Here is a 14107-nt window from a genome sequence, read left to right as displayed (position 1 = left end):
CTATTCTTTATATGTTCAATAAAGGGATCATTGACCACATCCAGGTAATAAAAACAGTGCTGAAGCAAAGTCCAACATAAGTATTCACTGTATTACTTAGAACCACCCTTTACAGTCATATCTGAAACCTCTTCCTTGTTTTTTCTAAATATATACAATATGCTATCTACAAGAAGGAAAGCCAAGAAGATATTTTACAGTAAGTAAAGTATGTCTCCTTGCAGATCTTAGAAGTTATAAATATACCAATCTGAAACGGCAGTGACATACTTCATTTCCAAAGAGTAGGAAAGCAAAACGGGCCACTTAGTAATTTTAGATGTGCTGAGTCTTTAAAAAGCTCTCCAGAGTTAAGGAAATGATTTATTTGTGCTGAAGACCACAACTTACATACAATTAACCAATCTAGAAAAAGATGAAAAGGGTGGGGAGCTTGTGGGTAACAGATTTGGGGTTTCATTTCACTTTTCACAACCAATGAAGTGATTAATAAAGAAAACTCAGGGGAAAAAAAAAAACTTATGACCACAAAGAAAACAATTTAAAGCAATGTCAGTGGACCAGTATACAGCTAAAGAAAAGAAAAAAAAAATCCTAGCTCTAGTCTGCTAAAGCATACATAATAGCAAGGCATTAGGAAACAAACCTATCTTAAACCTACTAGCGGCAATGCAGAAGGGGAAGACTTATGCACAACACGTACACACGCTCCTTCCAAATCGATGGAACCAGTTGAGACTCAAAATGTTTGGTTTCTTTATAGTGAAAGACAGGGGAGCCTGGAGTGCTGCAGTCCATGGTGTCGCAGGGAATCGGATACAACTTAGCGACTCAACAACAATACCTTCCTAACACACCAACAAGCTAATGGGTGAGCATACAGTGACTATGCTGAAAAGGAAACAGGAGACTGAAATGTGTCTGAATTTATCAACAGCAAAGATAACGCTAACCTTCAGCATTTCACACAGCCATGGTTTTTCAAAACTGGAGGAAAAGGCCGACTTACCTTGATACGTTTTCTGGAATGTATTCTAGGACCGGATATCCATCACTTCTTCTCGACGACAGGTCACTGTGTGATTTCCACGACTCCACCAAGGTATTGACAGGAGGGAAGGAACTCAGGTGTTGGAAAGATTGGTCTCTAGCTGATCGTGATAAAGATATTGTACCTTGAGCACCAATCCTATAGTGAAAGGACTGTCCACCTGAATTCACGCCAACGATGGCAGATGGGGGGATGCTGGCCTCTGGGTAGAAGCTCCCATCATCCGGTTCTTGTTTTATCCCCATGGGGAACCCGCTGCCTTCACAGTTACCATCAAAGCCCGGCACAGGTGGTCCTAAAATTCCTGATAGAGAATAATAGTCTTTATCATCCATAAAGGAAAAGTATGAGCCATCCATGAACGGAAAGGGGTTGATTGCTGGATTCCCTTTAAAAGAGGTGCCAGAACATGAATGCTTAGTTGACTCTTGTTTTATTGGTACTGAGAAGGGGGAATCAGAATTTATTTTGCTGTTTCCTCCTAGACACGAGCTGCTGAAAGCTCCGTCTGGCTCCGGCTTTATGTACTGGACGATGTTAAGCTGGCCAGCCACACCATGGGAGATGGTGTTCTCTGTCTCCTCAGTCTTAGGAAAGGGGACCTCTTGAGCACCTTTCTCCTGGGTGTCTGGACTGGGAACTACATCTCGGGCTGCGCTGGACCCCACTGGGGTGCCCGAAGCGGTGTAGCTGAAGGCGGTGCTTCCAGGGCTACAGATAGACCCCACAGTACTAGCGGCTGGGCTGGACAGCGTCGATCTGTTGTTTGTGTTGGAAGGGCTGGAAACGGAGCACCTTGAGTTGTTGATGTTTGCAGGGCTGGATACGCAGGATCGCAGAGTGACGTTATTAGGACTGGAGACCGGAGACTTCACGCTGCAGTGACTCGGGGGGCTGGAAATCGGGGATTTCATGCTACTCAATGGACTGGAGAGAGGTGAGCCCACGCTGCTGGCATGCGCTGGGCTGTGTGACCTGGAGCCCCGCGTCTCCACATTGGGGGAGCATGGCAGAGGGGTGCCCTGGGCGATGGGGCTGTGCACTGGGAAACTGCCGAAGCTGGCTGAAGTGGAGGACACACAGCTGATGCTGGCGGGGCTGCAACCCGAGGATGACAGGGTCAGAGGGCTGCAAACTGCCGGGCCCTTCTCGTGCCCTAGGATGGGGCTCTTCACCACATTGCGCATGACCCCGCCATTAACAGAGCCCCCAGAGTCGGGCAGGAAGGACCGCAAGGGCCTGCTCGCACCCCCCAGCGTGGAAGGACGGTGGCCGTTCTCTTTGTAAAATTTCACAAGCTGTTCGACGTTTTGATACATCTTTGCTGGACTGCCGCTTCCCTGTGGGTTCTGCTGATCATAGGCGTAGTCGGCCTCTCTCACGGAATCCATGTACAAGCCCATGGACTCGGCCACCGTGGCCGAAAGTTCCTTTGATTCCAGCTCGGTTTTTATATCAGATGGTAAAATCCCGGACCGGCTGCTGTCTTGCTGGAGGCAAGGGAGTAGTTCGTGTTTTTCTCTGCTGCTTCCTTGAGTACTGCTGTTTGGAATAGCACCGGAGACGCAGCGTACGTCGACGATCTCCATGTAGTTATTCTCATCTGACTGCTCCGTGGGTCCGGGTCCCAGGGCAGGACGCTCTGCAGGCTGAGAGACTTGACCCCACCGTCTTTCCATTTCTAGACCTTCAGGGAGACTGTGGTAGCCTTTGGTCTCCATAGCTAACATAAAAATTTATATTAAAAAAATCGAATTAGAGTCATGGATAGCACAGTTACTCTAAAAGACATTCTGAAATTGTACTGACTGAGCTATAAGCACATATACTCCTGATAAGCAATACTTCCAGTTATACTCAAGTTATTACCTTTTTAGGTGCTGATACAACAGAGTCCTGACTATAATTTGTCCAGAAGCCGGAATATAAGCAGCAATAAAACTATTTTCCATCTAAATAAAAGCAACATGTTTGCTATAATAGAGCAAGCAATAAAATCGTTTTGCATCTGAGTAACATCTTTACTATACTACAGCCTTTGGAGTTTGGAGGAAATTTTACATATAAAACATCTTTGCTATAATACAGCCTGTAGAGTTTACAAAGAATATTTACAAATGTTAACTTATTTAATATGCAAAGTAATCCTGGGGACTCCTGATGCATCCAAAGAGGAAACTGAGGGTTTAACCAAGTGGGCAACTTGCCCAAGGTCAAAGACACAGTAAGTGACAAAGTCAGGTTTAAAACTAAATCTAATGCCAAAGTCTTTGGAGTCTTTCCAGCATATGGAAGCTGCTTTTCATAGCTAATATGTGACTTGATTAAAAAACAATGAGGAAATGTAAGTAATGTTACCATTTCCCAATGTAAAGTCATCCCGTGAATGATCACGGGCAAGATAACCTGAGGATTATTTTCAAAACAGTAAGATTTTCATAAAATAGATTTTGGTGGAGATAATTTAATGTCAGTTCTGAACAGTGAAGAGTCATATATCCTGATTAATTAAGCTCGTCCATAACTCAGAGGCTGAATGACAAGCTGAGAATGTCAGGACTCTGGTCTGTATTTCAGTCCTGCCAAGGACTCTGACATGCGGCCTGACCTAGCGGCAGCTCTGCTGAAAAGACTCCAGACTGCCAGTTTCATTCTCCACAGTTAATGGAGGAAGTTTGAGATGGGTCCTGACAATTTATGTGTTCATTCATTCAACAAATACTCACCAAGTGTGTGTTGCATCCTGGGCCTACAACTAGCCACAGAATCTACAGTGATAAACAAAACAGGCTCAATTCCCATCCTCAAGGAGTCCCCAGGATTGTTTTAGACATACTATCTTATCTACTGGCTCTCTCTATAAATTTATTCCATAGATAATCATAACAGGCTGTATTTATAGAATTCTTATGCCTGATATGGTTCAATGACCTATTACAAGCCTTTCACAGATATTAATGTACATACCCTTATAAATTACCCTACAAGACTAGCAAAAGTACGGTCCCAAATGATACAACTGGGAAAACAGAGTCAGAAGCCACACAGCAGAGCTGGAATTTGATCCCAGGTGTCTACACCAAGGTCTCTCAACCATGGCCCTCCTGGGGGCCTGATAATGCTTTGTTGAGATCTCTCCTGTGCATTGTAAGATGTACAGCCGTATCCCTGACCTCTACCCACTAGATGCCAGTAGCATTCCTCCTGCCCCACTGTGACAGCCCCAAATGCCTCCAGACTTGCCAAAAGCCCCTAGGGGTGGGGGGAGGGGGGCCAAAATCACCGCTGGCTTGAGAAGCACCACTCTAAAGAAACATCTCTCAAAGAAAATTAATTCACTCAATAAAATTTCATTTGTGCATTTTCATGCATAGAACTCTTCAAATCTTTAACTATGCATTTTTCAAATCCTTTCAGGTGTATAAACAATCTCTGACCCAAATAAAGGTCCTGACCTAAAAGCTGCAGCTTCTGCAGTGGTGAACACAGATATTACTTTAGACCTCTCAGTCCTTTCCCCTCCTCTGCCACTCACAATTGTCAACCACCCTACCTTCTTCTCATTAAAAAGAGACTAGAAAGACTTTTTGCTCCAGAAATTACATTAACATGGAAAAAATAATATAATGACTCTACTAAATAAACTGGCATCAGATATCACAGGGCTCTCTGGCAAAATTTAATGCCCAAATTGTCCGAAGATCATAATTACTTCTTATTTTTCTGTATTCTACACTAGGCTTTTAAGTTCCCAGAAGGAGGAAACTTTATCACCTTTACCATTGCACCCCAAGACGACAGCATAGTGCAAATAAAATAATGTTAAACTATTATAAAACAATCAATACCCAGCAATTTGTGAACATTAAAATCTCCCAATTATGTAGCATGCTTTTGTTTAAAGAACATTATTCTATAAATTCCTAATCACAAAACAGTAGAAAGTAAGCCAAGTTATGAAGTTTGAGAAGGTAATCTGATAATTCCAGCAGGAAAAATTAGTGTGGATGAAAGCCAAGAACTGAATATAGTGAAATGGGACCAAAACAGCTAATACTGGCCTTTTGTACCTTACTGAAAAACCATTTAGTAATAGCCATGGGTTGAAAAATACTAGTAAATATGTGCTGCTTCTACTTCTGAGAATATTCAGCCTTCCCCATACCAAACTGGAACAGTACAGATAGATACTTCAGTCCCAAATTCATCAAACCAAAAGAAATGTGTCTATTCCTGTTTAAAACTGAACACCTTCCGTGTATCGTCCTCCCACACCCCAATCCTATTCCTAAATCCACATTCCCTGTCTTGGTGAATTGCACCACCGTCTATTCAAGTGCCCAGAAATCACCCCTGCCTTGGCACCCTAACTAAAGGTCTCCACAAATTCACCCCTCCCCACTCCCACACCTACAGTCTCCCAGACAATAGGACCATCTGCCTTGAGTCTGAAAGTTCACCATCATCCAGACTTCGCTCCAAAAATTCTTTCTCTAAACTGTCTTTAGGAAAGGATGATCACTCACTGCCTGTTTTGAAGCTTCAGGGTGGAAATTCACATGCTAAAACTCTTGAAAGTTCTAAGGAACAGAAACCCATTTCCTTTTTAATTCAGAGTTCCCTAAATAATTTGGCCACTGCACCTTCTTTTTTTTTTTCACACAACATCTACTAATATGCTGAGGGACACTTTTCATCACTGTGCCTCAAGCCAGGAGCCCTGTCTTAGATACATAAGGCTATATGAAGATTTGAAGAGAACCTTTACGTGAGTGCGGATAGGCAAGAACCATCTTAAAGCACTCTACAAGGAAGTACCTTATCAGCTAACATCATGCAGCTGATCACAACTTTCCAAGTTCTGTTTGGCTAGCCTTGAACTCTCCTGACAATAACACGAACCAGCCTGCATTTCACCACATTATTGACAAGGCTATCATTAGAGAATTTGCAAAGGCTTTGCTGAAATCTACATTAGCTTTAAGACATTTTGATCTGTCAACCTAATACACCCCTCAACAAAGAATATAAAGGCTGGCAACCAACAAGACAGAATGGAAGATATCTAGGACCTGCATGGCTTCCACTGGAAATATTTTTAAGGATCAGGCTTTTAAAAAAATATGATTATTGAAATATTTTATGCTGAATTCTCCCTATTATCTTTTCCTTTCTTTTTTTTTAATGTATTTATTTTTAATTAAAAGATAAGTGCTTTACAATATTGTATTGGTTTCTGCCATACATCAACATGAATCAGCCATAAGTATATATATATCCCCTCCCTTCTGAACCTCCCTCCCACCTCCCACCCCTCTAGGTTGCCACAAGAGCCCTGCTTTGAGTTCACTAAGTCACATAGCAAATTCCCACTATGTTACATATGGTAGTATATAAGTTTCCATGCTATTCTGTCCTATATTATCTTAATTGATCTTCTCTATAAAACAAATGGATCAGTTAGGAAGTTATTTCCAATGTCTTCCAGGAAATCCAGGTTGTCTTTTTGAAACTGGCATAAGGTCCATGGCTTGAGCAGATTTTTAGTCAATCACTAGTAAATACTGAAAATATTAATTGATGAATATGATCCTCATAGAACTTAATATCCAGAGGGTAAAGGTAAAGTTTTTGTTACTAAAGTATAAGATTAAACAGATACTGATATACAAATCTACTTATGTAAAATCAGGCTTGTCTCCCTTAAAATGGAAACTATAACAGATACTCCCCTTCGGGCAAAGACAAAAAACATGAAGGTCCTTTAATTTTCAGGCAAATGTCTCCCCTCTTAAAATAAAGGAATTTTCACACAGGGAAAATAAGGAAAAATATTGACAGTTCTATCTTGTCATAAATATGCTCGTAAACATTATTTTTGCAAAGGGAAAACCTGACTTTGAATTTTTATATTTTACAGACTCTGTTAAATTGCTGTTTCCCATAAGGAAGTAGTTTTGTTTGTTTCAGGAATATTAACAAAGAATCTTGCAAATTTATATATTTTATCCGAAAACAGTTTCACTTTTACAACTTCCCAAACACAGTTCCATTTTAAATGCATCATTTTCTATAGTTATCTGACTCTAATATTACATCCTCAAGACAGAAACTTAAGAATTTTATAATTTGTATTGGTTGCATAGTTGTAAAAGTTCACTGTAACTCTTTTCCTGTCATCCCTATTACTTAACTATAACCATGTTCCTTGTTAAAACAGATGAGATAAATGATAGAAATCAGCCCAAGGTCACCTAAGAGAGCCAGAGAACCAGTTAGAACTGAACACACCTGATTTCTATTCACTCACCTAATTCACTGAGCCACCTGATCGTTCCAAAAGCCCCAAACTAAACTATGTCTCCCTTAAAGGAAAAAGCTTCCCTTTTATTATTTTAAAAAACTTCTTTCCTCAAGCATTTCCATGATAGCCTGTCATGAAGTCAAATCTAAAATGAAAACTTCCCATAACTTCACAGATGGAGAATGCTGTTAGCATTACTATGTAAGTATCATCAATAACAGCACCTAGAGAAATGCCAATTCAAATATTAAAATGCAATTTACTGCCTTTGAAATTCAGTGGTTTCCAAACTTGTCTGGTATCAAAGTTTTCCTAACTTCTATGCTATAACAAATAATTAAACCTTTTGGTGCCGTAAACCATTACGATTTAAACCTGGTCTTCTAAAATTCATTAGGAAAAGCTGTGCACCTAAATTCAGTAGCAGGGCACGGATGTCACCGAAAGAAGCTTCATCCTTTCTCTCCTGCTTTTAGAATTCGAACTGATGCCACAGAAAGCATAATCTCTTTCAGGAGTTTCGTGAATCCTAAGGCACGGGAAATGCACGAATTTCCAGAGCCCCTTTCCTACACAATCTGTCGGGATTTGTATCTCCTTCAATTGCCCTTTTTCCGCTACACCTCTGGCTGAGATTTGGGTGCTTCCGCAATTTATAAAGGAAAGAAATATTATTCAAACGTTCTTTAAAAGCTGTACAAGAAAAACGATCCGAAATTCATCTTTGGGGAAAGGGAAGGGTGATAGACCTCCCACTGCCAAAGGCGGTAGAAAGCTGCTCGTTAGAGGGCATTTATCCAAAGTGGCCAAACTTTCCCAAAATAGTCCTCTGGCGGCCAAAGAGGGGGAAAGTGGAAAACCAAAACAAAACAACAAGCACACAGCACCCTACTGACAGTGCCTTCGGATTACGCAGCCACTTCTCCCTGCAAAGTGCACGCTCCCGCGCCGCGGCCACACGCAGAGCCGGGCAAGCGGCGCCCGGCCGCGCACCCCTACACACCTGCCTCGGCCGGGGTCCGTCTCTCCGCGTCTACCTGTTGCAGCGCTCGCCAACGCCACGACACCCCTGCTGCGGAGCCCCCCTAAATCCAACCACATCCAGGCCAGCGAGTGCAGCTCTCCCTGCAGCGGGAGAGCCCGAGGCAGCAATGCTCTTGCACCCAGGTGACTGCACGGGTTTCCTCGGAGCAGCCTGAAGTTGGCTTGCGTCTCACCCGTCCAATGACACCCCGGGCGCGGGGGGGTGGAGAGGAGGGGGCAGGGGCAGGGCTAGAGCGGGCGAAGCTGGGAGGGAGAGAGAAGGAGAGGGCGGGCGATAGCCCGGAGGGGGAGTGGGCCAGCTTCAGGGCCGGCCCTTTTAAAAGCGGGTCACATGTCCAGATAAAAAGTTCAGGTTGCTATCCCGCCCCCTTGGGCCCTTTCCATTGGCCCGGGGGGAAGCAAGGCTCCACGCTGCACGGGTCAGGCGGGCTTCTCATTGGACAATACAGGCTGTCAGTCACCAGGAGGACGACATGACTGATACAAAGTTGCTGCGACACAGCCTGGACTCGGCAGCTCCCTTAAAGCCGCAGAAGCGGAGGCTGCTCGGGGTGCAGGGCAGCGGCTACGCCACTAGGTACTCACGACTCGCTGCCCCCCACGCCCCTCGCTCCACTACCCCAAACTTGCCCACGCCCACCTAACTCTCCTCCTGGCCTACCCCAGAATGTCTGGAAAGACGCGAAAAGTCTGGGGACGCTGAAGAAGTCGGTTTTTAGAAAGCCAGTCAAGGTGTCCTCCCTGATGCTCTCCACCTGCAGCGCCAGGTGAGCCGCAGCCCTAGCCCAGGCACCGCCCACAGCGTCCGTGCGCAGGGAGGGACCCTCAGTGGGCTTCTCCCGACCCTGGAGGTTCGTTCCCCGCCCCAGTAGTCAGTCTGCAGAGTTACCTCTCAACACAGCAGCCGCAGCGTCCGCTGCCAGCAAGCAAGAGGATCACGTTCCCACTCGATTTGAATTTCCTTGTTTTAACCGTGCGCGGAAAGCGAGTGATTTCAGTGCAGCCAAAGCCCTTTAAACACGGCTTCTCTCCCACCCTCCTCCCCATCCCTCCACCTCTGGGGTCAAGAGCTGCAGCACTCCTTCCTTATAATTTTGTGGCTGTATTTATTGCTTTCGTATTGGATTTTTCCAGTAGTTCAATTTGAAAGAAAGCTGACCATCCAGGATAGCCACTTTTTAATAATGGGTGGGAGGGGTGCACATCATTGGGAGAAACAAACAGGAGCGGGGAAGGAAACAAAACTGTTTTCTAAGGATCAAGCCTCTGCAAGAAGAAATTTCGGTTTCCCTCCAGCCGCCTCCACCTCGGCTCTCCTCCCGCCCACCCCACGGCTGTAGTTACTAAGCAAAAGGATGGGCTTCTTAACTTTGATTTCTAAGGACTTTGAGGCTCGGAGTATGAGGCTCCGTTTTATATTCCTGGCTGGTCCAGAGTCAGCACCGGTGACGTACACACCTAAATCTGGTCCCCGGGCCCTTGGCGACCCGCAGCCCGGCGGCGGCAGCTGTGCGTCCTCCCGCCTCACCCGTGCCCCGCACCAGCCAAGCTCGGAAGGGGGTTGGGGAGGGAGGGAGTTCACCCTGTGCCCAAAGGCCCCTCCTCTCCTTACAGTTCATTAAGCTTCGGGATTCCAGACCCCGAACCGAGGAAGACTCGAACTCTCAGTCACTCCAGGTAGGGAACTCCCTGGCCGCGGGAGAGACGGCGGCGGCGCACAAGAACTGGTTGCGACCCTCCGACTCCTGTGCTCAGCAGTCCCCCGCTCGGAGCGGCTCCCGGCGCCCCCGCAGCCGGGAGTCCCCGCAAGTCTCCCAACTTTCCCGCGGGGCCCGAGGTCCTGCGCGCTTTCCGGGCCAAGCAAGCAGCCGGGCATCGATAGCTGCCGGGCCCGAGCGCAGACGGCGGTCAGGAAGGAGGGGAGTCCCGGACCTAGCGCTCGGGCAACCGAGAAGACGGCTCCGCCTGCGCTGCCAAATTATTCATTATTAAAGGAATGGACGTGTCTCTTTTACTAAGTTTTTACCACCTTTATGGAGGGCCAGTCTTGCCCTGGATCTCAGTTTCTTGCAAAATCTAGGTTAGAATCTTGCAGGGACTGGCCGCCACGATTGCTCGCTCGCCGCCCAACAACCCTGCCCGGAGGCGGCCGGGTGGGAACCTCGTCTCTTGCCCTCAGCCCACCTCGGCTTGCCAACCCGCACCCTCTGCGCGGAATATGCCTTCCCCGGGGTCGCCCTGCGCTCCCCGGACCCCTCCCGCCGCTGTCAGCGCCAAGTGACTGTCGCTGTACACTCACCTTTTCTAGGACATGGTGGGGAGGCTGGGGCGCGGGGCGGGGGTTGGGTGGGGGCAACCAGGCTCCCGCCGCCGCCGCCGCCGCTGCCTGCAAGTCCGATATTAGCAGATCGGCGGTAAGGATGGAGAGGAAGAGACTCCCGGCAGTCGTCCTACTGACGGTGGGTAGAGCAATAGAGCCGTAGTGTTGTTACCCGGCAGGAGGAGACGAGGCGGCGGAGCCAAATCGCGCAGAGGGGGACGCGGGCGCCCGCCCGCCCCCAGCGGCGGCGGCGGCCGGGCCTTAAGCGGCGGGCCCTCTCGGGGCTGCCGATCTCCCGGGCGGCGGCGGCGGCTGCCTGGGGAGCCGGGAAGTTAGGGGGGTTGACCCCGCGCCGGCCGCCCCGCAGCGGGCTCTCCGCGCCCCCTCCCCAGGCCTGGGGTGACCGGTGACAGCTCGGGCGCCAGAGCGTGTGTGTGTGTTTTGAGGGGGGTGGCCGCAGGGGGAGCCCTCTGTGCCGCGGCCCCCTCCCCGGGTCACACCCTCCGCAGAAGGAGCAGCAGCCGAGCGTCCGGCCACCGTCTGGGGGGGAAACCGGGCTGGGGGCGCCGGGGCCCCCTCCCCAGCCTGGCCACTGGCTGCGAGGAGGCCGATGGCAAACGGAACCCCAGTGCACGTCACCCCACAGCCCTCCCCACGACTCCCTGAAGTCCAGCCCTGACCTCGCGCCCCCGGCCTCAGGTGCAGTTCCCAGCCGCCGGGAGGGGAGACGCGGGCTAGGGACCGTGCGCGGGGGGCGGGAGGGAAAAGTTTCTTTTCCTGCTCCTCCGCTGCCCACCCGGCGAAGCTGCTCCTCTCTCCACCCCACGCCTTTTCTCCCGGGCTCGCCGCGCCTCTGCCCCACCCCCGCCGTGGCGGGGGGCTCCGAGGAAGGACCGGGTGTCTGCGCGCGGGGGAGACCGGCGAGCAGCGGCGGCCGCCGGCTGTCCCCTCGCTCTGACAGCGCCCGGGCCGCCGCCGCCCGCTCCGCCGAGCGAGCCGAGGACGCGGCCGGGCGCCAGGCCCCCTCCCCCCGCCGCGCGCCGAGCCCCGCGCGCCCCCGCGCCGCCCCGCGCGCCCCCGCGCCCTCCCGCCGCTCCGGCGGACACCTACGCAGACGCGAAAGGGAAAGGGGGGCGACCGAGCCCGGAGGGCGGACGGCGGCGCCCGGGAGCGCGGCGCGGGGCGGGGGATGGAGCTGCGCCCCGCGATCCCGGGAGCCTCTGGCTCCGGCTGCCTTGCGGAGCCGCCTGCGCCGCCTGGCTCTGGATTCTCCCCAAGTCCCACATCTCCTCACCGCCCCCCCCCTCCCGCCGCAGACCACACAGATCACCCCCATTAGGGCAAATGTGTGCGTGTGTGTGTATGTGTGCGCGCGCGTGTCCACGAACTCTCATGCGTGGGAGGGACACCAGCCCCAGATCTTCTATCTCACCGTTACACTTAGCCTTAGTGGAAGATTTTGGGTAGAGGGGACCCACTGTGAATATCACAACAGGCTCCCCTTGTCGTTTATCACTCAGTTAAACTCCAGAAACTGACCACATTGGTCCTTGTCCCGGCTTTACACTCCTTTTCCTACAGGTTTTATTGACTCCTTCCCCCTGCCCTTTCGCTGTGCTCCTTCCCGGTTTTCTTCCTAAGGAACTGTGGAAGTTGGTAATCCCTTACCACCGTGTTAAACGCGGAACTGCCCTGTTAAAACAATCACAGCCCCACAATCCCACTGCCCCAGTCTAGCTGTCCATTGCGGCGTCACCCACACAGTGCTGGCACTCCCCTGTTCTTAAAGTGGCATTTGGCCTGTGGCGAACCACCTTCTGCTTGTTTCCTTAGGTGTAGAGAAGGTGAAATTCTTAAGATATTATGTTTAGGTGAAATCAAGAAAATAATTAACATAGTAAATATTCAATGAACTTTAAAAAGAACCACCATGTAGAAGTATACTGACTGAAAAAAATGAATTCTGCATCAAAAATAGGATGGATTGACACTCATGAGTTCATAAAATGGACAGAAGGATGGATAGTTAATGTGATTAAGGCATTATATACTAGTGGTAGAATCTTGGTAGTGGGTTTTTTGTTTTTGAAGTTTTTCCTAATGAAATGTTAGAGAAAACGAACCCTCCTTTAAGGTAATCTTTATAATGCAAATTCAGGTTACAAAATTGATAAATCTGGCATTTGATTATTCCTTTCCCCTTTATAAAATGATTTTCATTAAACTTTCTTTACCTAGGTGTTCCTCCACTATTTTAATCAGTAATTTTGTTACGGACAACTTATCAGGCAGCAGATTCTGACGTAAAGTGGGGTTATTGTAACTGCAACATTTTAGACATCTAGATTTCTTCCTGCCTTTTCTTTCTGTCCAATCTCAAATTTTAATCTTTCATGCTTTAAAGCAGTTTGGTATTATAAAACTGAGACTGAGTTTTTAAGCATTTACGTATATTCTTTTGAAACTTTTGTACACCAAACTCGCTTGTGGGGACATCCATATGCCCATGTATATCAATTTCTCTTATACTTCAACAAGAGATATTAGGGGATCTTGCCATTACTATTAGGCAAACCTTTATTTTTGGATATTTGAATATTTGCCCAAACTTTTGAACAATTATTTTCTTTTGCTGGCTGTAAGAGGTGGTCTTGTGCCACCCTAGAAGGAAAACAGCTCCAACATAAAATCTTTGGCTCCCTTATCTGAAGAGAAGGTGGCACTGGTGTTACTGGGAATCACCCCACAAGTGATGTCTCTGAGAGACTCCATCAAAGATGGAGATGCAGGGTTTTTTGGTTATTCAGAATACTCTTGGTTCCAATGCTTGATAATAAAGAGTCCTATCAACTTTGAAAATGTACATCTAGGAAATGTCATTCCTTGCTGATTTTTAAGCTCACAACAAACTTTGTTCTTTTGATCCTTTTAGATATATTTTTCTTTGCAAAAGGATAGAAATGTGTTTTTAAGAAAAATGAATATTAAGGAAGTAAAAAGAACAGAAAACTTAACTTCATCTCCAAATTATTGGAGACTACTTACATCTGCCAAATAGTCTGAAACCTTGAAGCAGCATCAGTTCTCTTCCCTTTTGACAGTTGTTCACCCTCATTTCACAGTCCTGTACCTCAGGACACTTTCCTCCCTCAACCCAGTAGCATCAAGTTCCCTGAGGTTTGCTACCTAAAATGCACTACTCAGCGTTTGCAATTTACATATGTGACATCACATCCTCTATTATATAACTTCAGATACAAAGCCTAATATCATCTAAGTTTGTGTTGGAAAAAAAATCCTCCCTTGCTCTTTATTTCAGCTTTAACAGAGCAACCCCTTAGATCTCTGATCCAAATCTCACTTCATCCAACAGCTGACACTGGGGGGA

General features: G+C 47.7%; 1 protein-coding gene and 1 long non-coding RNA gene across 5 annotated transcripts in view; one reads left to right on the top strand and one right to left on the bottom strand.

The window, feature by feature from the left end:
* NR3C2 (nuclear receptor subfamily 3 group C member 2) overlaps positions 1-11693 on the bottom strand; it is a 436667-nt gene extending 424974 nt beyond the window's left edge. For 2 of the 4 annotated variants that reach the window (XM_069556738.1, XM_069556740.1), the window contains exons 1-2: positions 8359-8745; positions 1010-2774 (exon numbers count right to left, since the gene is read on the bottom strand). In XM_069556738.1, coding sequence (XP_069412839.1) covers positions 1010-2772 — 1763 coding nt within the window. In that variant the 5' untranslated portion in view covers positions 2773-2774; positions 8359-8745. Of the gene's footprint in view, positions 1-1009; positions 2775-8358; positions 8746-10698 lie in introns of those variants that run through there. The other 2 variants (XM_069556741.1, XM_069556742.1) reach the window with 2 other exon arrangements.
* Positions 8312-10413, top strand: LOC138422181 (uncharacterized). The gene is made up of 3 exons (XR_011249780.1): positions 8312-8976; positions 9066-9166; positions 10014-10413. It is a non-coding gene; the product is annotated as an uncharacterized lncRNA (long non-coding RNA).
* Positions 11694-14107: the final 2414 nt, after the last annotated feature.

Source organism: Ovis canadensis, chromosome 17, assembly GCF_042477335.2.
Source record: "Ovis canadensis isolate MfBH-ARS-UI-01 breed Bighorn chromosome 17, ARS-UI_OviCan_v2, whole genome shotgun sequence".
NCBI classification, from domain to species: domain Eukaryota; kingdom Metazoa; phylum Chordata; class Mammalia; order Artiodactyla; family Bovidae; genus Ovis; species Ovis canadensis.
The sequence above is the reverse complement of the archived record's forward strand: the minus strand, read 5'-3'. Positions and strand labels throughout refer to the sequence as shown.